This window comes from Argentina silus (genome assembly GCF_951799395.1).
Source record: "Argentina silus genome assembly, chromosome: X".
Lineage (NCBI taxonomy): Eukaryota > Metazoa > Chordata > Actinopteri > Argentiniformes > Argentinidae > Argentina > Argentina silus.
In genome coordinates this window covers 28,875,143-28,901,459 of record NC_139653.1, presented here as the reverse complement: position 1 = coordinate 28,901,459, position 26,317 = coordinate 28,875,143, and the positions used below count along the sequence as shown (strand labels likewise).

The 26,317-nt window shown below is 40.7% G+C and overlaps 2 protein-coding genes across 3 annotated transcripts in view; both read left to right on the top strand.

Moving 5' to 3' along the window:
* Positions 1–311: 311 nt before the first annotated feature.
* Positions 312–19,878, top strand: atg16l2 (ATG16 autophagy related 16-like 2). 2 transcript variants are annotated; one of them, XR_014554938.1, is made up of 19 exons: positions 312–617; positions 1,106–1,175; positions 1,339–1,420; positions 1,895–1,968; positions 2,180–2,431; positions 2,700–2,765; positions 3,128–3,217; positions 3,307–3,360; positions 5,635–5,740; positions 6,808–6,913; positions 7,127–7,197; positions 7,572–7,643; positions 8,038–8,158; positions 8,452–8,557; positions 12,190–12,339; positions 12,679–12,726; positions 15,096–15,197; positions 15,839–19,392; positions 19,664–19,878. XR_014554938.1 is itself a non-coding variant. In XM_083696146.1 (18 exons), exons 1-18 carry the CDS (start codon positions 455–457, stop codon positions 15,930–15,932), a joined length of 1,827 nt encoding a protein of 608 aa, XP_083552272.1. In that variant the 5' UTR covers positions 312–454; the 3' UTR covers positions 15,933–19,878. The 2 variants fall into 2 exon arrangements, 1 of the variants encoding a protein (XP_083552272.1); XM_083696146.1 differs by having other exon boundaries at positions 15,839–19,878.
* arrb1 (arrestin, beta 1) overlaps positions 19,344–26,317 on the top strand; it is a gene marked incomplete at both ends in the record, with an annotated part of 25,789 nt that continues 18,815 nt past the window's right edge. The window contains 2 exons of the mRNA XM_083694671.1: positions 19,344–19,392; positions 20,649–20,709. Of these exons, the coding sequence (XP_083550797.1) occupies positions 19,344–19,392; positions 20,649–20,709 (110 nt within the window). The remainder of the gene's footprint in view (positions 19,393–20,648; positions 20,710–26,317) is intronic.

The following is a 26,317-nucleotide window of genomic DNA, read 5'->3' as shown; positions in this document are numbered from 1 at the left end:
TGTTAAATATATTGAGCTATGTGGCCTTTCCAGTGGAAAATCAGATATGCAGCCACATTTAGAATACATAGTGATTTTGGGTAATATTTGTGTCATGGCCTCACTCATATCAAAGATTTAGATTTAGAGATAATTAAGATTAAGGGAAAATTCATTATTCCTATTTCTCAAAAGGGTTTTATTATGCCTGCACTTATGCACATGCGTGCCCTAGTATGTTTTCAATGACGGCGATGACGATTCGAGTCGAACTGAGGAAAGGAGTGGAAAGTTGCTGATGATTGGCTGAGAAACTTCTTGTTCCACAGGCTTGTGGAAGTCATTTCGGTATCAGTTTCTAGTGTAGTCTCGAATGGAGTTCAACAACGAATAAGTCAAAATGTTTCTCTGATAGCCAGCAGACTGAATTCCCCGGCAATGTCGATCAATAAAAGCCAGACTGTTGTAGTCGGTTATGGCTGCTATCGGTGTGGAATGTAGGGAGGCTACTACAGTAGCAGAGAGGATACTCTTCACCACCAAAAAGACGGCAGAGTCATGGAAGTGTCATATCATCCGTCAACTGAAACATCGGGATAAGTTTCAGAAGGCAATGTTTCAAGATGTCATACGATCCTGTATGTAATATGTGTAACTTATTTGTTTAAAGAAGTGGGCTTTTGATCGTGATATTTTTTTCTTTTCAAAAATGCTTATAAAGCCATATAGCTGGCCTAAGGAAGTCCTGCAAATGTCGTATTATCTCCAACAATGTAACCATATTTTATGCGGCCATTGTTTTCTTTATTATAGAGACATACAAAGAAAGTTAAGTGTGATACATAATCTGGGGAATTCATCATTAGTAATACCAGTTCCACCTGATTTGCACTTAATGAATGTGTGACAATTTTTTTTGCTGCGAATATATTTGCATTATAATTGTGATATAGTCTCATCAACACAATCTAGGCCTACTGAAAGTAACTTTCTTGAGGACAGCTCTCTTGACACAAAGGTGAAAATGAAACCCCTCATTAACAAGTATGTGTGGCCCGCTGGTGTAAAGATATCCTTCTGTTTGTAGCTGCTATGATACATGCTCCATTGGTACTGTATCCTACAGATATCACCCTGCTGGAGAGGTCCAATCAGAGAGCCCTCATTACAAAAGGCATTCTGGGTTCTGTTGCAAGGTAATTGTCCATCTTGTTGATCAACACACTTACCAAGGTGTATTTGCTTGAATCGAAGTGTCTGATGTGCCTAGGGGAAATACCCAATGAAAGTTGATATACATTTGGCATTTTTGGGCAAGCTTCTTTCTTTAGAGCTGTTATAAGTGTCTGAGTGTTCCAGGTACGAATCAACCGCTACTGCGAAGGATTCCTTGACATCTCTGATTTCCAAGAATGAGGATCTGAAGAAAACAAAAGGAGAGGTAGGAAACACAAGACAAATATGACTATAATTCACTAAGTAACAACTAAACACACAGGTGCACTTGCTTTACATAAAGGTGAAGAGAAGATTTATAATGAAGTTTAGGTCGGTTTCATTATATTTACTGTGAAATATGTCTTTACCAGTATTCTCTTACATGCTTTTGATAGATCAGTCCCACAGGTATTTGTTTACCCTGTGGAGCATGCCCTCATGTCACTCCTCAGAGTAACAGTGTGAAGAATACAATAAAACTAGCTGGCAATCACCATCTCTCAAGCGATCATCACCAGCAATCTGCTGGTTTGGATGCACAATGATATGCAGAAGCATATAGTGTAGGCCGCAGAAAGCAGACAAATCTGCAATCTTTAATTGTGCTTTTTTAAATATTGGGTTATTTCTGCCAATACTGAAAATGTATAATTTCCCTTTGTCAGTCTGGTGTCTGATTGTTCACCTCTGCTTCTAGTTGGCCTACCAGGTGGTGGAGCTTCAGCAAGAGATTAAAATCAAAGAATCTGTACTGGAAGAGCAACATGCCAGGTGAGGCTTATTCACCAAAAAAACAAAACAACGTTGACATTCTCTATTGAAAAGTTTAAAACATATTTTAAAAAGTCTCCACTGTAGGAGTGTGTACATTAGGAGTTTATTAGTATGTGTTTCTTTATCTACTATTAATAGGATTACACGTTTATATGAGCACTGTACATACAGTAGACGCTAGTTGAAATGGATCTCTTGCCATGGTTAGAATGTGTGAGGTGAAAAGGCGACTGATGGGGGTGGAGGCAGAATATGGAAGCCTGCATGCCCATGTAACAGAGGTGCAGGAGGGAAACTGGGTCTTAAAGAGAGAGTATGACTCCCTCTTGGAGCGACACCATGGCATGGATGAGACGTTATTGAAGGAGAAGTTGCGCAACTCGGAGCTGCTGGAGGACATGAATCGCTGGAAACAGCTGGCTGCTGTCCAGATGAACAGTCGGAATGAACGAAGAGTAAGGTGAGCTGCAGGAGGTCAAATGTCAGCACATACTTAATAGAGCATGTTCATCAGGAGTGGAATTTAGGCATGTGAGCCATTAGCAGACGATCAGTGAAATGATATAAAACAGTAACTGCACAAGTTTGCTTTGCTATGACCTATGACCATAGCTGATTATTTGCAAGAAGTTATGATTATTTGCAAGATATCTAACCTTTGAACAGGAAAGTACAATTTCAATGAATGTAATGTTTATTGTAATTTATTTCAACTATCTATATCAAAGAGCAAGGGAGGTAAATCTTCAGAAGGAACTTGAGACGGCTGCAAAAATGGAAGTGAACATTGATGTGTAAGTACTGTAGATTTAACTGGTACACTTGATTTTGGAAAAGAGTCCAAATGTAAAAAGTTAAGTGAGATAAAAGCTAATGGAATATGAGCTACTGTATAATCAAATCATGGATGACTGGGAATTCTGATAGTGCTAAACAAGAGGTGATGTTTAGGGTGATTAATCTGTTTTCATTAATCTGTACTGTATGTCCCATAAGATGCTAGTTCTGTGACTCTCAAGGCTCATGGTGTTAGAAATCATATACTATATGTCAATTGGAATGTCCTCTGTGCACAAAACATACATTCATAGATACAATTGAAGCACAGCTAAAGGATGACAAAGGGTTATACCTTGTTCTGCTGTTTCTCTTCCAGTGGTCGTGTGAGTGCTCCTTCCTCTAGAGCAGCATCCCCAAAGAATGAAATGATGGAGAAGTTTGACAGACGGCATGCTCGACTTTTTAGGTAGAAGAGAAAATTGCTTTAGAGATTGACTCAACAAAATGTAGTTGGTCAAATGTGTTGTAAAAGTTATCGAAACCATTTTCCTGTAGGTCAGCCTCTGCAACATCTCCTCGGATTCTTGATTCCATTAAAGAGCTGTTCGAGTAAGTTACTAAACACGGAATTATGCACTACATACAGATCTACAGTGCCCTGCACGGTGGCTCTACACACCAAAATGTTGCATTTGAAATCAAACTATTTAAAGTGTAATCATCTCTTATTTGATGGTATTTGTGTACATATTGGTTTCACCATTCAGAAATGACAACACTTTTTATGCAACGTTCCCCAATTTCTGGATACCCAGAAGTGATAGGACAGATTTATCAAATTGCACTCATGTTTATTATTTGGTCAACAATCCTTTGCATGCAATAACTGCCTGAAGTCTGCGACCTATTGACCCCACCAGACGCTGGGTATCTTCTCTGGTGATGCTCTGCCAGGCCTGTACTGAAGCCATCTTCAGTTGTTGATTAATTTGAAGATGTTTTGCCTTAAGTCTTCTCTTCAGCAAATGAAGTGCATGTTGAATAGGTTTTAAATCTGGAGATTTTTTTGTTTTTAGGGCATTCCTGCTTTATTGGGATAGAGACAGTAGAGATTGACAGGAAGGATGGGAGAGAGAGGAGGAATGACATGCAAGATATGTCGGGGGTCGGAATCGAACCAGGAACCTTGCGATTACGTGGTATGCGCATTAGTGTGCTACGCCACTAAGTGCCCCTTAAATCTGGAGATTTACTTGGCCAGTCAACAACTTTCCACCTTTTGGCCCTGAACAACTCCCTAGTTGCTATGGCAATATGTTTTGGGTTATTGTCCTGCTGTATGATGAAACGCTATCAATGAGTTTGGAGGTGTTGTACTTGTACTTGGGCTGACAAGATGCACTTCAGAAGTCATCCTGCCGCTGCTGTCAACAGTTACATCAATTACATCTGTCCACAAGACCTTTTTTCCAGAACTCTTTTAGGTACTTTTTTAGGCTCTTTTAGGTACTTTTTAGCAAACCATAACCTGCCATCCTGTTTTTGTGGCTAACTAGTGGTTTGCACCTTCAAGTGAAGCCTCTGTAGTTCAGCTGGTGACATATTCTGCGGATGGAGGTCTCTGACACATTCACGCCTACTTTCTGGAGAGTGTTCCTCATCTGTGGGACAGTTGTTTTGGGGCTTTTCTTAATCATGGTGAGCATTCTTCGGTCATCCACTGTAGAACTCTTCCTTGGCTTACCAGACCGTTGGCGATTTCTGATCTTATCAGTGCATTCTGTCCTGTTAATGATGTTTCAAAGTGTTGATTTTGGTTTTGATTATGTTTTGACTATGTTTCTGATTGATTTTTTCAGATATTTCAGCCTTATAATGACTTCCCTGACTTTTATTGACATCTCTTTGGTCCTCATGTTGATAGATACCAATAGCAGACTCCAAAGGCAAACGCGAAGCCTAGAATCAATATATAGGCATTGTGAGCTCCCTTATGGCTGCACAAATTATGTGACCGAACTCACCTAACGAACCAGAAACCAATTGTCCCATCACTTTTGGTTACCCTGAAATAGGGGGACTATGCATAAAATGTGTTGTAATTTCTGAATGGTGAAACCAATATATACACCAATACCATCAAAGCTAAGAATCTTTACTTTAACATCATAATAATTGTTTGATTTCAAGTGTAGAGCCAAAACAAGAAAAAATGCGTCATTGTCCCGTTACTTAAGCAGGACACTGTATAAGATATTACAGCACTCAATATACTGTACAGGTATGATCAAATGTAAACACTAATTTGATGTCAAAAGGTGACCACCACATGCCATTATGATGAATATTAAATGAATTGATCTTGAACCATAGCATGTGGTACTACTATTCCGCAATAAATCCATTGAAATTTACACTGGTACAAATCCTAGGTATAGACTTGATTGCAGGGAGTTGTACTATTTCGTGGTTGGGATTATGGTCTGATTATGCCAAAGAGAAGTGGAAACTGAACATGAATCAGTGATCTACATGTATATATTTCAATGATTAGGTTATTTTTGCTGCCTCTACCACATAAGCACTACACTTTTTTCACAAGCTTCTCCTTTTTTAGTCGATGTGCTAGCATATGAAAACATTGTAATTGTGAATTACAACTTGGTTTGCTATTAAATGTCTTACTGCAGTTCACAGTCCACTCATAATGTATATGTGCCTGCCAATGACAGATCGGGGGTGTGACTATGTGTCCATTTGTACCTCTGATCACAGTCAGATTGAATCCATGTAAACTCAACCATACATTTGCCCCTTGTCCCTGTGAAACTATAGACTGAAACATACATGTTGTGTTGAGTTATTTTGTGTGTCCCTATGTAGAAAGAAAAGGCGGGGGAACTCAGTGTGCAGTCTGAAGGAGGACTTCTATGCCCCTGTAGGGATCTGTCTTGCTGCCAGGGTCCCTGCCAAAGCACTGCATGTGCTGGTGAGGACACGCTAATGTTTGTGTGGTCAAACTGTCTAGAGTACTCAAAACTGAATTAGCTTGGGCATGCTGTGCCAAGAATCTACTGTTAAATGGTGAAGTATGGGGTGGTAACACCCCTGACTCTGAATTGCAGCCCATGCAGCCCCATTTAGATTACCCCCCTTCCCCCTCTCACACACACACACACACACACACACACACACACATACATAAATTCCTTTCCCAGAGGAGAGCATCTTGCCACAGTAACATATCTCCATCAAGTGATTGTCTCTATTGTTTCAGGGCCACATTAAGAGTGATAGATATCAGGAAATATTCAGCATCAACTCCTTGTTATTTTCATGTAAATAGAGCCCTTTGCACAGTGCTCAGTGGAAGGAAGCTCCTGGTCAGTGCTTTGGCTGTCCCTGTGATACAAAGTGCAGTCTGTGTCAGCCAAACAGAGGTCCTCTGTCACACAGAGCTGCTCTGTCACTGGGAGCCACTCATACCAGGCAGGGCCATTTTCATTTGAATGGCCCACGCATGCCACAGAGGAACTAGCATGATCCGCCTAAGGTGCACTCTCTGCCTACCACTTCCTTATTAGGAGAAATGTCATATAGTCTGATTTGCATGACTTTGTGGCACTGCATTTTGATGTGATGCCTCAGGTCCCTGCTGCTCTCAGAAAGTGGGCCTTTTATTTCTGGGTTGTGTCTGTTTCTTGTTTTTGCACGTTATGTTAGTTATTGTTGTTGTTTTGTCTGGTCATGCTTGTTGTTTTTGCTTAATCTTCTAATCTTATCAAAATAGTGCAGCTCCATAGCAATCTGGTGTAGGCTTGTTAATCATTATTTTTGTGCTCACTTTATGTTTTTTCTCCACATGCTTTATGTTATTTTGTGCTCCCTTCCTGCTCATATGCGATATTAAGAAATTAAAGATTTGTTGCCTATATATCCGAAGTGATCGTGTATCCTATTTAAACAATTGCTAAGAGTACATCCCATTTCTAAACTAATGATTAGCTATTAATTGTTACTCTTGGTTAATTATTAAGTTATTCTCCCATCATCTAGGATGCTCATGAGTTGGGTATTAATGCAGTGCGATTCAGCTCCAGTTCCAATCTGCTGGCTACAGGGGGCACAGACAGAGTCATCAAGCTTTGGGATATCAAAGCAGGTACAGAGATGTACACCTACACCTTCCCAGCTCCCTAGACAATCTCACTATACTAATAATACAACAGTATTACCCTGCAGATATCAGCCAACACACTACAACTGGCCCCCATAGAACCCCAACATAATTGAATTTCAGCCAAAAGATGTTGCACTGTATAATATATCAGCAGGAACAAGCTCTTACATGCATCCTCTGTTACCATTGTCCCAGGTATGCTCCACAACAGAGGAACACTAGGTGGCAGTAATGAAGGAATAACAAGCATTGAGTTTGACCCAACGGTAAGATGGGGGTTGGGCTTCCTCTGTCGCATTTCTACTCAGTTATTGTAAAAAAAAGAAAAAAAAAAAGAAAGTGAAAAGAGTTATTGTTAAAATGTCTACTCATGATCAGTGATCATCAAATCATATTGATTGGTTTGATGAGGAATTTTATCATGTGGTTTAGGATCTGATTAACAATAAGGACACCAATTATACTGTTCAGCACAGTGAACATCAGTCCATGGTTTTCTGTTCTTGCTCTCTTTTGATGAGAATGGCCAATTTCCCATGCTACTGATTGTATCTAGAGGTGCTATAAGTGTTTCATGAGGATTCTCAAAGTGATGTTAAGTGTTGAAGTGATCCTGTGTTATGTTCTTCCCTGTCATTAGGGTACCAGGATTTTAGCTGCGTCATACGATAAATCTGCTCTGTTCTGGAGACTGGATGATTGCGTTCCCAAGGTAACCACTAGGAAATTTCAATTGAGGTACATACGGTAGTGTAATCCGCATACAACTGTGTGGGATAAGCATCTGCTGAGTGCCAAGAATGGAGAGCACAGGGTGTCATCTGTACCAATGACTATCTATTTTCCAAAGTATTGTTTGACTTAAGTAAGAAAGAACATATTTGTTATAAATGTGATTAAATGTTATTGTTTCAGTTTTTCTGTGCCTTCTAATGTAACTGTCCTTGATCATTCAATCATTCATTCTTGTTGTTAGTTTATCACCCATGAATACCCTTCTATGTAGAAACATAAGAGGGAGAGTGGTAAGGGCATGCTCTTAAAAGTAAAATAATGACCCAGTTGAAAGCTTTAGCTGCATGTCTATGTGTGTCTCGGTTTTGCAGCTCACTCTGACAGGCCATTCACGCAAAGTCACAGCGGCCAAGTTCAAATGCAGCCTGCACCAAGTGGTGACAGGAAGTGCTGACAGGACTGTCAAGATATGGGATCTCCACCGTTCTGCATGTGAGTGAATGTCATCAGAAAAGTCTGTTGCTATTGTCTATCTGTCACATATCATGGAAGTACAATGAAAAAAGAGAGAAAGTCTACTGAGTGTTCACTGTGTGTACCACACCATATTTATTACCTCCAGATGCAATGCATAGCTCAGTAAAATAGTATTTTTTTGTTCAGAGAAACTGTAACGGACCAGTTATTTGCAATAATGTTGATTATCAGACTCTTTAAAAGTGAATCGATTTCAAAGATGGTATTTGATTATGCCACTGATTTGTATTTTCACTTCTCTCAAATAGGCATACAAACTATTGAGGTCCTTTCTTCCTGCAGTGATTTGGTGTGCTCTGAGTACTTCATCATTAGTGGTCACTATGACAGAAAAATACGTTTTTGGGACAGCAGGTAAGGAAAGCTTCCATGCACCTTCCCTAGGGCTGATCATTTTGTTGTATATTGCTGTAATCAAAACCATGTCAATTTAAGTTCCAATGTATTTTGTATAGCTCCTCATTGGTTTATCTGTTGTGATCATCGCTTGATGATCATCAAGTGTGTGTATCTGCAAACAATGGTCAGTCCCCAAACCACGGCCCGATCACTCCGTTCTTCCACCTCTGCTGGCCGCTTGGCACAGCCATCTCTACGAGGATATAGTGGTTGCTCTGCTAGGTCAAGGCTCTTCTCTGTCGTGGTGCCCCAATGGTGGGAATGAGCTTCCCACCACTGTTAGGACAGCAGAGTCTGAGAGACTACCTATCTTCCCCCATAGACTAAAGACCAATCTCTTTAGGGTACACCTGGGCTCTTCTTCCTCAGACCTCTGCACTCCCTAACACCCTACATTACCAGAACTTGAAAAAATAAAATTAAATAAATGTCTTCCTGTCTCTAGCACTGTAACTGCCGATGGCACTTGTTCTTATCATTAGTTTTACTTAGATGACTGTTGTATAGTTGATTCACTTACTTAGACAAATGTACTTATTGTAAGTCGCTTTGGATAAAAGTCTGCTAAACTACTTAAATGTAAATGTAAGTGTGTGCGTGCGTGCGTGCAGGCCGGGGAAAATGGAGAAGGGATTGTTGAGTCATACTGATGTCATGTAAACACATGCCTAGAGGTTGCACTATGACATTGTACTGTAATTGGTACATTTTTCACAACAGTTGATAATAATGTTTGCTGTTACAGTAGATTGTCAGTGTCTCTTGATTCTTTTAGGTCTGAATTGTGTTGCTCAGGAATTGTCTAACTTGAGTTGGAATAAAAAAAACAGAGTTAGTTGTCCAAACTGCCGATCATCTGAATAATTAACATAGAATGTGCCAAAAAATATGTCACTCATTGTCCATTTCTCCCCGCTTGAGTGTCAGGCGAACATGACAACTAATCAAAGCCTATAGCCTCATGCTATTTGTGGTTTAAGCTTTGTCCATTGACATTTTGTCAACACTTTTGCAGTAATGCTAATAATTGATACCTCTGGTCTGTATTCATGAAGCAGTAATATGTCTAGTTTGAGGTGGCATTGTTGAGGTCCAGAAAGCAGAAGAGAGTTTTGGGCAGTCAAATATTGAGGCTTTTATTATTATTTGTATTATTCTTGGACGCAGCTGGAAGTCATAACTAAGTTTTTCAGAGCAGAACACAGCAATGTCAGCAATGGTAGGTGTATGCTTTGACGAAAGACCATGTTTGGAGGACATTTGGGGATTGACTCATGACCCAGAGAAATGTTTATATGAGACCCAAGGCACAATCAGAGGGGTTAAACACAGCATGGCTTTGCCCAAAGTAATAATCACTACCATAATATGTGTTCCTCGATTTGAGTGATTATGATTATGTTCATGCTCATGCTCAGTTACTTTATTGCACATTCCTATTCTGTATAGCTAGTTTTATTGGTGACAATGATTAGTACAGAATATGTAGGGAAAATTCTCCTTATGAAATTACAGTGCCCTCCATAAGAATTTGAAAGAGGGAGCATTTTGTCATATTTTAGCTCTATACTCCAACAATTTGAAATCAAACAGATTGGTTTCATCATTTACAAATTACAACCCTTTTTGTACATTGTGCCTCCATTTCAGAGAACCAGTGGTATTGGAAAATTGGCTTGACAGGTGTTTCTGGTTAGTCAGATGTGTTCCTCACATCATTGGTGCAGGCGTAAGAGAGCTGTCAATGTCTAGTATTCATTTTAGCCTTTACGTTTTCCTTCGGAGACTGCTATTGGTGTCTGTCAACATGAAGACCAAAGAGTTGTAACTGCAAGTCAAGGAAGCCATTATTGGGCTGAGAAATCAGAAATAAACATATCCAAAACCTTAGGGTTGCTAACAACAACAGTTTGCTACCAACAACAGTTTGCATCCAAAAGACGAAAAACACTGGTGAGCTGCCTGGTAGGCCAAGGAAGACTTCTACAGTGGATGACTGAAGAATGCTCACTATAATTAAGAAAACTCCCAAAACGACTTTCCCACAGGTCAGGAACACTCTCCAGGAGGTAAGCGTGAATGTGTCAGAGACTACCATCCGCAGAAGACTTCACCATCAGAACTACAGAAGAAAGCTACACTGCAAGGTGCAAACCACTAGTTATCCTCCAAAATGATGGTCAGGTTAAAAGTTTGCTAAAAAGTACCTAAAAGAGCCTACAGAGTTCTGGAAAAAGGTCAGGTGGACAGATGAGACAAATATTAACATGTACCAGAGTGATGGCAAGTGTAGTGTGGAGAAAAAAAGGAACTGCTCAAAGTCCCCAGTATACCACCTCATCTGTGAAATATGGTGGAGTGTGTGTTATGGCTTGGATGTGTGTGGCTGTCATTGGAACTGGCTCACTAGTCTTAACTGTTGATTTAACTGCTGACAACAGCAGCAGAATGAATTTTGAAGTGTACATAAACATCTTGTCTGCTGAAGTACGAGCAAATGCTTCCAATCTCATTGGGCAGTGCTTCATCATACAGCAAGTCAATGAGCCCAAACATGCTGCCATAGCAACTAGGGAGTTTTTCAGGGTCAAAATGTGGAAAGTTGTTGACTGGCAAATCAATCTCCAGATTTAAATTCAATTGAACATCCATTTCATTTCCTGAAGAGGGAACTTAAGGCAAACATATTTCAAAACAACAACAACTGAAGATGGCTGCAGTACAGGCCTGGCAGAGCATCACTGGTAATATACCCAGCTTCTGGTGGGGGGGTCAATGGGTCGCAGACTTCAGGCAGTTATTGCATGCAAAGGATTGTCGACCAAATACTAAACATGAGTGCTTTATTTGGACATTATTTGATTTTTTCAAATACTTTTGGAGCCCTGAAATAGGGGAAGTATGTTTAAAAAATGTTGTACTTTCTAAATGGTGAAATCAATCTGAATTCAAAAAACATTGAATTAAAGCTGCAAATCTCTACTTTGACCCCATAGTAATCGTTTGATTTCTAATCCAAACTGTTGGAGTATAGAGCTAAAAGAAGACAACATGCTTCATCTTTCCAATATTTATGGAGGGCACTGTATATAATATATTGTATAATACCATGTACATTATATCTGTTTCCTCTGTATTCTTTTTTTTAGCCACAGCAGAGCCATTGACATCGCTCATTCACTCTGCAATAGCAGCCCTCAACTGCAGCCCTTACGACTCCCATGTTCTGCTGTTGCCTAGCAACAGTCAACCCACATAATGGTCTCTCTTCACATCCCCTCTGTTTTGGGATTGTCTCTGTTATGACATTGTGAAATTTGCTGTGCAAGATTTTACATGTTTTTTTGTTTTAGTTTCCTCTCAATAGCAAACCAATGTAGTAATGTTGTTGCGATAGATCTCTGGTTGCAATAGAACGTATGGTACTCCTCCATAGTTTCCTGTAACAAATCCAACACATCGGTTCAGTATATGATGTTGATAATTCTCATCACTTTAATAATTGTACCCAATTAGCAAAAACAGGCTTGTTTTGTAGACTCATGTTGAGATCTGTTTTACCCCCCACTCCCCCTGTCCCTCCCCAGGGCTGCAAGCTGCACACAGGAGGTTCCTCTGCAGGGGAAGGTGACGTCTCTGGACATCTGTCCCGACCACTGGCAGCTGCTTAGCTGCTCCAGAGATGAATGCCTGCAGGTGGTGGACCTCAGAATGAGCAACTCCAGGATATGCTTCAGGTACAGAAGAGCTCCAGGCTCCAGGACAGGGTTTACTTTAGTCACATTTTCCTTGGTGCTCACTGAATACAGCTCCTAGTAGAAACAAGGTTTCGGGTCAGCTCAGCAGCCAATGTTGAAGGCCAAGGGTACAGCTTTGTGCTGAAAATGGATCAGACCTTTAGTCATTGCAAGCCAAAGCTTGATTGCTCTATATGCCTGTGACACTTAATTCAGTTTTTTTCAGCAAATGTATTTGCACCATTGACATTGATTCATAATTCTGACAGACGGAGGCACATTAAGGAAATAATACTGAGAGGGGTGATGTAAATGCTTTCTCTCTTCCTCTCATTTTAGAGCTGAGGGTTTCAAATGTGGCTGTGACAGCACCAAGGCTATATTCAGGTGAGCAGACATACAAGACACAATTATTGATGCCCTCTGACCTCAACTGCCCTCTGATCATGTCACAAAGCATTAGTCGTGTTTAGAATATGCATGTTCCACACTGTGCTGTCCCACTGGGCTTGATCTCAGAGGCCTGTGTAATTACAAAGATCTGGAATGGCATGGAGACATCTAGTCACGATTCATGATTCACATCATTGTCTTTCTCTAGGGCACAGCTGGGGGAATATATCAATAGCTATTGCCCTATACAGCATATTGAGTGCAGCTCCTTTGACTTCCTCACACAAATGATTTCTGATGAGGCCCTGGGCTGTCTGTTCTCTCTGTTAGCAATGCTATTGCTTTTTGATGAATGTAAAAAGCCATCATGGTATGCATGCTGACCTTGCCAAAGTGTGCTCCATGACTTTTACCCGCACGTTCTCTTTTGTGCTGTTGTTCTGTCAGCTTGCTTTTGTGATTAATCTGTGCAGAGTGAAAGTGATGGTGACATACAGTAAGCCCTGCTTAACTATGAAAACCTCACTGTAACTACTCTATAGTCCCATTCACATCGAGTTACCTAGGAATTGAGTGGGTTCAAGATGAGTGGGGTTCTGCTTTGTACCAAAGCCTCTTTAAAAGAAGCCAGTTGGTGACACCTCTTTTGGCGCTTATTTTCAATGAGACCAAACTGTTTTTCCAGACAGGTCGTCTTTGGGAGGACAAAAACTTAACAAAAACTCCACTCACACCAAAATGATATGGATTAGCAACTTTTTCCTTTTTTTTGTGTAGAAATATTTATTGCGCGTGAAAAGTTGTTGATATGGATTTATTTGGCTGTCTCCTAGCCTCCCGCGCTAGTCTTACACACACGTTGCTAGGGGAAATGGCGTCAGAAAGACGCGATCCTAGTAACATTAACCTAGCAACAATAACTGTTAACTGTGTGGCAATTAGTCAGAAATGTATCCTCACATGGGACAGGCCGCCATCTCCCCCGTCTCTCGCAAAACCAATAGTAAATCAAGGGAGTGGCATATCTCGAGTATATACAGTCTCTGCTTGTATCCATTCACATTAACAGTTCGAGATCAGCAATCACAAACGGGCTGGTAAGCCAAGAAAGACTTCTACAGAGGATGACCGAAGAATGCTCACCATAATTAAGGAACCCCCCCAAATGACTGTCCCACTGATCAGAAACACTCTCCACGAGGTAGGCGTGAATTTGTCAGAGACTACCATCTGCAGAATACGTCACCAGCCGAACTTCAGAGGCTTCACTGCAAAGTGCAAACCACTAGTTAGATGGCCAGGTTACACTTTGCTAAAAAGTACCTGAAAGCCTGTCAGCCACGTGACTTGTACGACCACACATCTCGAATATCATATTTGATCAAATATTTGATCACGCTCAAAAATCTAGCATAAATAGCTATATTTATTATTATTGTTCCCCACCGATGAAATCGGTCTTTGTCTGTTCGTATGTCACTCGCTTTATCTCTAACCCCACAGGAACAATTTGGACGAACTTTGGGTGAATGATGTGTCCTGCCATGCAGATCCGGCATTTACGAAATTACACTGATTGGCCCAATTTTGACAAACTAGAGTGAAAGATGCGTCTTGCCATAGAAATGGTTTAGGAGTTTCAAGGTGACGCCGATTCATCTTGTGACAGTGCGGCCAAACGTCATAATAGCGCGCTAAGAGGAGAGCGCACCTCAGACCGCACCTTTTGGCCAATTGACAGTTTTCAAATAATACTGTCAAATCCTTGAAAATGAATCAAATAAGCACTGCAAGCCCTGATTACTTTTCAGCCTACCTCTGCCTTCAAATAAACGCAATTGGCTGAATCAAATGAGCGCTACACATTCCAATAACTTTTCGGTTTCCATGACAATATGAGGACGAGAATGCTGTAACTTGAGAGTGTGAAGTGCATATTAACTTAATGGCAGCCTTATCCCCTGACATTTCCCCCATGCTGAGAAGTGATCTGATTTCTGTTTTATAACCCACCTTCAATTGAACAAACACTCTCCCATCTGCTCAGTCCCACCCTCTCCACCCTTTGACCTAATATCCAATCTGTTAAACTGGACAATACAGAATTAGAGGCGCTGATAGATTAAACAAACACATCACATGCATGGTGTCACATAAACCAGAGCCATTTTGAACGATCTGAGAGCCCATATGTGATGTTATGCTCCCTCTGATCATAACAGTGTTGGAAGGCTTGCAATTTGGGTCCCAATTTGGTGAAATTACATGGTATGGAAATTCATATGAATAAGTATTGTGGGAGACACTGGCATTGGCATATCTCATCCTTTAAGTAACTACCAGTTGTCTCCCTGTCTGCCTAGTCCTGATGGTAGCTACCTGGCTGCTGGCTCAGCAGATGGGGCTGTCTACATCTGGAACGTTAACACTGGGAACCTGGTGACTCGCCTACCTGACATGCACAGGTATTGTACTGTCTGTCTCTTTACAATCTGTGCTCTCAACAATGTGTGCAATGGAACTCATGCCACTCGTGCACTTGGCCTTTACTTGCCAAGTGCAAAATGTTGATGTCTCTAGTCTTTTCCTCTTTTTCAACTATTAAAAAAGTCATTCTTGATGTTTCTTTTTCACTTGACTGTTAAGCTGAATCTTGCACAGTGAGATGTCTCTTGCCTGTCTTTCTTGTAAACCCCACCTAACCTCCGAGGACCTCAGCTTTCAGAGGGAGTTGTTCTGGGCAGCAGCCAACTAAGCATCAATTAGGTTTATTAGACTTCCTCACAGTCAGTTTGTAGAGGCTATTAGGGAATGTGGAGGATGTTACAGGCTATTAGCTTATGTTTATGTTAGAAAGGAAACACTACTTTTTTGGCTGTGCTGCAAGTGTATCCTGTCATTTGATGTGAAACAGCAGAACATTTTGTGCTGTTAAGTTCTCTGTCTTGTTTGTGCTAGTTCTGTTTGGCTTAAAATCCTCGCTCTATCCATCTGTTCTGTACATCTTGAAACACTTCAGGAGCTATTCAAATCTGCCCTGTCATCTGGGGGGTGAATGTCCATTGAAATTAATGAGATGTAGTGACTGTCCCTCTATCCTCTGCAGCTCCTCCATCAACGCAGTGTCCTGGTCAGCGTCTGGGGAGTATGTGGTTAGCGTAGACAAGAGCCGGCGGGCAGTCCTCTGGAGCGACATTTGAACAACCCTGGATGGCTCAGGCTGCGGATTACTTTTGGAGGTCATGTTGTTATGGTAGCACACCCCCTATCTCAGGGAAATAAAGAATAATAAAAACCTTATTGTCCAAAGAGTGGGAACGTTCAGCACGCCTCATAGAACAAATTTGATGTTCCTCTCCCTCCTACCAGTCAGACAAAACAGAAGGCAATGGCATCAAGCTCAAGGTCACTCATTGGTGTCCTCTTTTGTGTACTTTGCTAAGGGAACAAATATTTGCAACGATTCATTCTATATCTCCTTTGCGGGGAACCATGGACAGAGAGTATCACTTGACTTAAAGCACCATTGATGGAAATTCCACAATTATTCTTCCATCAAAAAAATGTGTTCATTTAATGTTTCAAAGTAATTTAGTGTTTAACCATTCATGTAAGGGAAATGAAAGCATGAATTATGCTTGAAGGGAAGCTTACAGGACAATAAAATGATAGGTTTGGATTTTTTGAGCCAGATCTCTATTTTTGATTTAAATGGCATGTTGTAGAAGGGTATAGACACTTTGTTTTGTGAATTCGCTTGGTTTTAAGAAACTTATCAGCACCAGTGATACCCTCATCAGACTACAATGGAAGACATGCAGGCAGTTCAAAAATGCCTTTTTAGCCTTTGTTCATTTGGCTCATAATTGTCTGCATTTCTTCCATTGTAGCCTGATGAGGCGTGTATTGCTGGTGCTGTTTTAACTACATTACAAACATTGTTTAGATTTTGAAGGGAACAGTCTGTTGTTGCTTGTTCATTTTAGGGAAGGGACAAGGTTATGCCATGCTCTCTCTGAGTCTTCCCTACAGTCATTGATGAGGAAAAAGTCGCTCTCTATGTGCCATGCTGTTTTTGATTTAAAAGGCTATGCTGTATTTACCAGACATTTTTCCTCTCAGCATGTTTTAAACATGTTTTAAACATACTCCCCATATTTCAGGGCTCCAAAAGTATTGGAAAAAAAATCATTTAATGTCCAAATGAAGTAGTCATGTTTGGTATTTGGTTGACAATCCTTTGCATGCAATAACTGCCTGAAGTCTGCGACCCATTGACCTCACCAGATGCTGGGGGGCCTGTACTGCCAGGCCTGTACTGCAGCCATCTTCAGTTGTTGTTTGTTTTGAGATATTTTTGCCTAAAATATTGTCATCAGGAAATTACATGCATGTTCAATTGGATTTAAATCTGAAGATTGACTTGGCCAGTCAAGAACTTTCCACTTTTTGGCCCTGAAAAACTCACTGCTTATGGTAGTATGTTTAGGGTCATTGTCTTACTGTATCATGAAGCGCCATCCAATGAATTTGGAGGCATGTGCTTGTACTCGAGCAGACAAGCCATTTTTGTACACTTCAGAATACATTCTGCTGCTGCTGTCAGCAGTAACATCACCAATTAAGTTAGCCAGTTAATAAGTTCTTGTGGCAGCTATACATGCCCAAACCATAACACCCCCTCCACCATGTTTCACAGATGAGGTGGTATGCTGTAAATCTTGGGCAAATCCTATTTTCTCCAAACCTTTCTCTTGCAATCACTGGTACATGATAACATTTGTATTATCTGTCTACAAGACCATTTTCCAGACCTCTGCAGGCTTTTTTTTTTTTTTTTTTGGCAAACCTGACCATCCTTTTGGAGGATAACTAGTGGTTTGCACCTTGCAGTGAAGCTTCTGTAGTTCAGCTTGTGACATATTCTGCAGATGGTAGTCTCTGACACATTCACGCCTACCTCCTGGAGAGTATTCCTGATCTGTGGGACAGTAGTTTGTTTGTTTTTCTTAATTATGGTGATCATTCTTTGGTCATCCACTGTAGAAGTCTTCCACGATTGCGGAGCTCACCAGTGCTTTCTTTCTTTTTTAATGATGTTACAAACTGTTGATTTTGTAAGTGTAAGGTTTTAGGTATGTTTCTGATAGTTTTTTCTGATATTTCAGCCTCATTACAGCTTCCTTGATTTTCATTGACGTCTCTTTGGTCCTCATGTTGACAGACACCAATTAACTTAGAATCAGTACTAGCCATTAACAGCTCTCTTATGCTTGCCCAAATGATGTGACAGAACACCTGTAAAGCCGATTTTCCAATTTCCCAATACTTTTGGGCCCTGAAATAGGGGGACTATGTATACAAGGGGTTGTACTTTCTAAATGGTGAAACTAATCTGAAAAAAGAAAACATTGCATTAAAGCTGAGAATCTCTACTGTAACCTCATAGTAATTGTTTGATTTCCAAATTGTTGGAGTATAGAGCTAAAAGAAGACAAAATACTTTGTCTACACTAAATACCCCATAATGTCCCAAAAAGATGTTGGGGAAATGTTTACTGATTAATTAAAAATTGAAAGCTGAAATGGCTAGAGTCAATAAGTATTCAGCCCCTTTGCTATGACACTCCTAAAATGCAAAAATGTCTTTAACAAGTAACTCAATAAGTTTACTTGAATCCATCTGAGTGCAAGGATAATAATTCATGTGATTTCGGAATGAATGTTTTTGTTTTCATAGGGTCTTTGATTTGCGTAGGAATCAATTACACACTGTGAAAAACACTGGCTTTCACTACCAACTCAGCAACTTTCATAATTTTCTCTTGATCCTGACAAATTTCCAAATCCCTGCCGGTGACAAACATACCCATAACTTGATGCAGCTACCACTATTCATCACACGAGGGATGGTGCGGAAACTGCATTGCATGTACTGGATTTGCACTAAACTTAATGCTTTGTAGTAAAAACAAATGAACACATTTCAAGACACTGTTTTTGCTGTATCACTTATTCTTCTTGGCCACTCTGTTATATAGGCCAATTTTGAGGAGTGACTGGGATGTTGTTGTCCCATCGACTGTGCTTTTTCCTCTCAGCCATTCAACTCTTGGTAGCATTCCTGAGCATTCCTGAGTTTTGCTCATCTCCTGTAATGACAACCTGATCCACACAGTGTGTAATTGATTCCTATACAAATCAGAGACCCTATAAAAACAGAGATCATTCAGAAATCAGATGAATTATCCTTGCACTCAGATGGACTTAATTCAACATACATTTTTGCATTTGGGCTAATTTTAGTAGTGTCATAGCAAAGGGGGTGAATACTTATTGACTCATTTTTAATTAATTTGTAATAATGTCTAAAAAATATAGATTTTTATTTTGTGTATGTCAGTGACAAACAAAATCAATTCAATCTATTAAATCTAAAGTCAGGTTGTAAGACAATAAAATGTGTTAACAGTCCAGGGGGGTGAATACTAAAAGCACTGTACATGTATATACAGTTGTGCACTACTGTCCTTAGTGCACTGTGCATTCCATATATAACATTGTTAATGAGATTGTAACTAATAGATAACATATTTTGTGTTTCATATGTCATGGGTTTATTAGGTGATGACTTCAAGGGATTGTGTGTATTCCTGTCAGGTGAGTGTAGTGAATCATGGAGCTTATGAGCTAATTTCACCAGTTGAAACACATTTGCAAATATTTTCTTAAAAACGGCATGCTTGATAAGGTCAAGATTAACCTCTTCAAGCATGTTGTGTTCAAGAAAATCTTTGCATTTTTTTCATATCAAATGAATGTTTAATGTTGTCATACTAAAGTACTAAAAGGGATATCTGCATTCATTTAAATAGCTAATTTCTTGCAAACAATACAATTTCATACTAAACCATTGATATTTTCTTTTCAGCATTCATTCATTATTGGAGAACAAAACTGAATGTTTCTGATTGTCATGAGGATGACAATATTCAATATTACAACACATTGCCATGTTATTCAGTTTCATACAATATTACAATACCAAAGCTCTAGAAACATGTGTGCTCCCTAAATGTATATACTGTATGATTGTATGACTTACTGTTGATTACCAGGCTGGCAATTATATTGTGTTCTTACTTACTGCAGAGTATCAGTATTCTTTTTGTGCATCTATCTCAAGTCCTATAGATGGTGTAATAGATAGATGGCTCTATTAACACTGTGTAGCAGAAGGGTACTGAGACATGACAGAGCACAGCAGCATCGATGACGTCAATGCAAAGACATAAATAATAGCTGGCCTCTGGCAGCAGAGCAGCTGAGGGTCTTTTTCCTCTTTTAATGCATTTCACATCTTATTAGTTTGCCAGGCAAGAGAGACCCTGTCTCAGAGAGATTATCTCTACTCCCCAAACCATGCACACATGCTCTCACAGATTGAGTGCGCAATAGCAAGAGGGTGGGCGAGAGAGAGAGAGAGAGAGAGAGAGAGAGAATCACGGCAGGGAGGGAACGAGGGAGACAGAGATGTGGTGAAGAGCTGTGGCAGTGCCTGTGTGCGGATCCCAGATGGAAGACTCCTACTGAGAATATTCTCTTGGATTTTTCACTCCCACTGAGATCTGGATTTTCTGTGTACCCACTAGAGCTCTGACGAGGGAAGAGACAAGCCAGACAAACAGAAGGGAATAGTGTATGGATCACCTGCTTCTTATTATTTGGGGGTTTTGTAAGCATCGTTGGAGATGCCCTTTTAAGTCCATTCAGCTGGAGAGAGGTCCGATAGAGAGGATCCCCCTTTTAAATTCACTCACCCAGTCTCCACAGCCAGAGCGTTTGCATCAGTAAATACTTCTCTCTCCCCCTCCCTCTCACTCTCTCTCTCGCCTCTCTACACAACAATATTCCAGCCTGTTTAAAAAGGGGACTCTACCATACAACAATCCTTGCAATGGGTGATAAAGGTACAAGGTAAGCAGACATTTTCATCTGGTTATGAATTATAGGATAGCTGAATAGGGTCGTGAAAACAACTGACTGCACTGCTGTATTATTCCTCCAAACCATGGCTGCTCATTTCTGAGCACTTGCTCTGTGTGCTTGAGGTGTGAAATTTGCCACAGGATACCCCATGCTGTGTGCCTTTGTTATTTCAGGCTTTTGTGTGTGTGGGTGTGAGTGGGTGTCCGTGTCCGTGTCCGTCTGTGTGTGTGTGTGTGTGTGGGGGGGGGGGGGGTGTGTGGGTGTGTGTATTCATGTGTGTATGTGCACTCGTGTGTGTGTGTGTGTGTGTGTGTGTGTGTGTGTGTGTGTGTGTGTGTGTGTGTGAGCGTGCATGTGCATGTGCATGTGCATGTGCATGTGCATTTGTGTATGTTGACGAGTTTGTTTGATGTTTGTTAGTTCTTTGTGCATCATTTCCTCAGAAATGAGGTGTCAAAGGTTGTCATGTCTTTGAGTCACCAGGGCATTCATGCTCTCTGCCAAGGCAGTCAGCCTCAGTAGCCCAGCATCAGAGCACTATCTGTGGGAAAGGTGCTACAGTGACAGGGCTGTTTTGTGGTGCTATCAGGGTAAACTAAGCTGCTACAAGTACATTATTGGAAAGACAGTTAAAGTATATAATCAGCACCACAACCAGAGCATGTGATTTATTTTAAGATAGCATCTGCATCCTGTGTTTTGTTACATCATACCATAGTGATGTAAAGTACCTCTAGTACTCGATGTGGCTGACCGAATAGGCCAAGGTACGTGAATATGAGCCAAGAGCTGTAATTTGAACATCTAATGTTGGATCCCCAAACGAGCTGAGTTAGATGCTTCCCAGTGAAAGACTAGTGTACATCAACTGTCTTCCAGTGGAGCTCTAGCAGGTCTCTCTGCAATCTGAGTCTGAATCCTGTAGAGAGTTGAGAGGTGGGGATTTCTATAGCCTATTGGCATGCTCAACAAGCCTCCTCCCCAGCCCTGCCATTGTGAAATAACTTCACTTCTCTCACAGCTGAATTGTTGGCTATGATGTGTGTTATTAGATTCCATCTTAATCTGGTGGGAACGATACGTGCAAATGGGAATTTATGTCCAAGGCGGAGGCTGCTGCATTTATCTGGATGGTCACACATCATGTCTAAAGTCTTGATGTTGGGTCACATGGGAACCGATAGGAACCTCTGCCCATAAGACAGTCGCTTTTCCACATGTTCTGTAAGGGTTGTTGTGTTACCCAGCCAAACCATTATCTTGTCTTGCTGTCGCACAGCTCCAAATTTGCATTTCAGAAACCAGAAATTAATTAATGTGATCCTTTTTTAAATGTATTTGTGTATACTTAGCACTACCGTTTATCTGTTTCTGGTGTGTATTATTCAGTGCCTTTAAAAAAGTTGATATTTACAGTGATATTCACTGAAAAATAGATACACTTTTTAATCTGTAGAATTCTATATCACAAGCAGCACTCTGATGTGCCGGACTCATCATGTTATTCAGCATGGAGGGGTTATATTCCCTCCCTCCTCCTCCCTATGTTTCTACTTAAGTCAATCCCATGAACTCTCAGAGGCAGAGGTCCTCAAATCGCTGTCTCATCTCGAAATGGTCATAATCTACATGATGACATCTGGACAGGTTTTGCTATGAAGAAACAAAACAGGAGGAATCTGGAAAAAACTCACTATCATGCTATTCCATTTCTGACATGCTAGCAGCCAACACCCAAGGCCATGTTATTCTTAATGCATTTTCATTTAATCATAACCATCTATTACAATACAGGGGGCCTCGCCCTTGAGCTCCAAGAGTCCCACAGGAAAGGGCTGGGATTGGCTGTAAAAGCTCTGCTCGCAGCATGTTGATGACATCTCTGAAGTCCCTCAGTTAATAACATATTATTGCTCACTCCAAAATCACTATTTATCATGAAATCACCTCATTCATTGGTACTCACAGACACAATGGTTCAGTAATATCACTTAGAAGAGACATAAATAAACACACCACATTGCACCTGTTCTATTTTTCATGTGAAAAGTGCACATGGCCACGGACGTTGTTTTCGTGTATATGCATGTCTGTGTGCAGGTGTGTGTGTGTGCGCGAGAGAACATCTAACATATCTGTCTGCAGCACTAATTAGGACTCCTAAGGGAATGTGGTCCCCTCTTGTACATCATGGTAAATGATTAGCCTCTGTCAGGTTTATTTACCTTACTCTCATTTAGCTTGGGACAGGTCTTGCACCAGAGGATATCAGTCATAAACATTAAACACAAAAGGTGCTATACAAGGCAGCCGTTTCGCAGATTGTGTGTTGTATATTCCAATGTTCAATACATGAAGAAACACCACACAATTACACTATCCAAAGTGACAAACCAAACCAAAGGGTATTATCATTTGACCTTGACCCAAGCTGAGGTAATTTAACTTGTCAAGTGCCAACAAACATCTGGTGTAGCAAAGTGACAGCAGCCCCCTAAAAGAGAGCCTATGGACCATCAATATACAGTGCCCTGTGTAAGTAATGGGACAGTGAAGCATTGTTTCTTCTTTTGTCTCTACACTCTACACTCTACAGTTTGGATTTGAAATTAAACAGTGAGGTTAAAGTAGAGATTATCAGCTTTTATTTGATAGTATTTGTGTACATATTGGTTTCACCATTCAGAAATTACAACACTTTGTATGCATAGTCCTGCTATTTCAGGGTACCCTAAAGTAATGGGACAACTTAAAACGTGTTTCTGGTAAGGCAGGTGTGTTCCGTCACATCATTTGTGCAGGCATAAGAGAGCTGTCAATGTCTAGTATTGATTTTGGCCTTTGTGTTTACCTTTTGAGTCTGCTATTGGTGTCTGTCAACATGAGAACCAAAGCAGTGTCAATGACAGTCAAGGATGCCTTTATTAGGTAGAAAAATCTGAAAAAACCCGAAACATAGCCAAAATCAACAGTTTGGATCATTCAAAGAAAAAAAAAGCACTGGTCACCTCTGCAATTGCAAACGGGCTGGTAGGCCAAGGCAGATTTCTACAGTGGATGACAGAAGAATGCTCCTAATTAAGAAAAAAACACAAACAACTGTCCCACTGATCAGGAACACTCTCCAGGAGGTAGGCGTCAGAGACTACCATCCGCAGAATACATCACCAGCCGAACTACAGAGGTGTCACTGTAAGGTGCAAACCACTAGTTATCTGTAAAAAGGATTTTCAGGTTACAGTTTGCTAAAAAGATACATAAAAACCCTGCAGACGTCTGGAAAAAGGTCTTGTGGACAGATAAGAAGAAGTTTGGAGAAAAAAGGTTCTGCCCAAGATTTACAGCATACCACCTCATCTGTGAAACATGGTGGAGGGGGTGGTAATGTTATGTATAGCTACTACTAGAACTGGCTAACTTGTCGTAATTGCTGACGGCAGCAGCAGAATGTATTCTGAAGTGTACAGACACATCTTGTCTGCTCAAGTACAAGCAAACACCTCCAAATTCATTTGGCGCTTCACCATACAGTAAGACAATGACCCAAAACATACTTCCATAGCAAGGGAGTTTTTTAGGACCAAAAAGTGGAAAGTTCTTGACTGACCAAGTCAGTCTACAGATTTAAATCCAATTGAACATGCATTTCATTTCCTGATGATAAGAGTTTAGGCAAAAATACTTTAGAACAAACAACAACTGAAGATGGCAGAGCATCACCAGTGAAGACACCCAGTGTCTGGTGGGGTCAATGGGTCGCAGACTATAGGCAGTTATTGCATGCAAAGGATAGTTGACCAAATACTAAACATGAGTGCTTATTTTGGACATTTGATAAATCTGTCCCATCACTTTTGGGTATCCTGAAACAGGGGGAATATGCATAAAAAGTGCTGTAATTTCTGAATGGTTAAACCAATATGTACACAAATACCATCACATGAAAGCTGAGGATCTGTACTTTAACCTCATTGTAATTGTTTGATTTCAAATCAAACTTTTGGAGTGTAGAGCCAAAAGAAGAAATGCTTCACTTTCCCATTACTTACGCAAGGCACTGTATGTGTAATCCACAAAGGAGTTTCGCCTTGCTGTTACTTCACCCCCACTCAGATGACAGGGATGTGTAAGGACCTCATAGTCTCTCAATGCTGAGCTGATGGTTTGTGGCCGCCGTACCAGGCCATTTTCCTGAAAGGTCATAGATATGGAACACCTCAGTATTACATTTATTGTGTGTGTGTGTGTGTGTGTGTGTGTGTGGGTGTGTGGGTGTGTGTGTGTGTGTGTATGCGCGTGTGTGTGTGTGTGTGTGTGTGTGTGTGTGTGTGTGTGTGTGTGCATGCACTAGAGAAGATCTAACACATCTGTCTGCAGCACTAATTAGGACTCCTAAGGGAATGTGGTCCCCTCTTGTACATCATGGCAAAGGATGCAATAAGTTGTCAGCTTTCTTTACCTTACTCTCATTTAGCTTGGGACTGGTCTTGCACCAGAGGATATCAGTCATAAACACTAAACACAAAAGATGCTATACAAGGCTGCCGTTGCACAGATTGTGTGTTGTATATTCCAATGCTTATCTATACAATACACTATACAAATATAAAGTGTCAGATAAATGCCTGTAACTTTATTTTCTCAAACTTTTTTGTCCTTTCAGTTTTTCTCCCAAATTTCACATATGTACTCAATGGCTTTTAAATCAGACAGAATGTCACAGTTGGACATGCTAATAGTGTGATCAGCTCTGCCCTCCCCTTGGTGAAGAAACACCACACAATAACACTATCCAAAGTGACAAACCAAACAAACGGGGATTTATCATTGAACCTTGACCCAAGCTTGTGCTGAGGCCATTTGACTTGTCAAGTGTCAACAAACATCTGGTGAAGCAATGTGACAGCAGCCTCCTACCACCTGATCTACCAATCACATCCAATATAAGCAAAGTGACAGCAGCCTCCTACCACCCGATACCCCAATCACATCCAATATAAGCAAAGTGACAGCGCCCCCTTAGTCTCATAGTCTCTCAATGCCGAGCTGACGGTTTGTGGCAGCCATACCAAGTCATAGATATGGAACACCTGTATATTACTTATAGACTATTGTGTGTCTGTGTGTGTGTCGGGGGGAGGGTTAAATGGCTCAACTGCTCCTTGTTAAGAGCTTTGAATTAATTTATTGATTCTGGCTGAAAGCATCTGACATAACAGGTAGGGAAATTCATGCCCCCAGCAGGATAATCTCCAGGCAGTGCCAATAATTGGACTTATTCCCCTGTGTCTCATCGCATGTGTCCTCGTGGACAGGTTGCTGGTTGGATCAGAGTGGAGGGACTCTTCCCAAAAATACAGTTAAAGGGATAGTTTACTCCAAATATCCCAAAATTGTCTTGGTGAATTGACCATAGCCAAGGTTTATTTTGTATTTTGATTAGACTATCCCTTCAAGGCTTTTACACTGCAAAGGCACAGAACGGATATCCAATTCTAAACTGATAAACATAGCTGTATCATCTGCAGTATTGCATCTATGTTGACCCTTTCATTCATGACTTAGTAATTCAGTTTAGTTGATTGTATTGTGTGTT

What these genes read in the sequence shown, in the direction of transcription:
- atg16l2 (XM_083696146.1), top strand. Translation starts at nt 455, where the DNA reads ATGGCTGCTATCGGTGTGGAATGTAGGGAGGCTACTACAGTAGCAGAG. An exon ending in CGGAATGAACGAAGAGTAAG is followed by an intron (nt 2,432 to 2,699) that starts GTGAGCTGCAGG and finishes TCTATATCAAAG; the next exon opens with AGCAAGGGAGGTAAATCTTC. An exon ending in AGCACCAAGGCTATATTCAG is followed by an intron (nt 12,727 to 15,095) that starts GTGAGCAGACAT and finishes CTGTCTGCCTAG; the next exon opens with TCCTGATGGTAGCTACCTGG.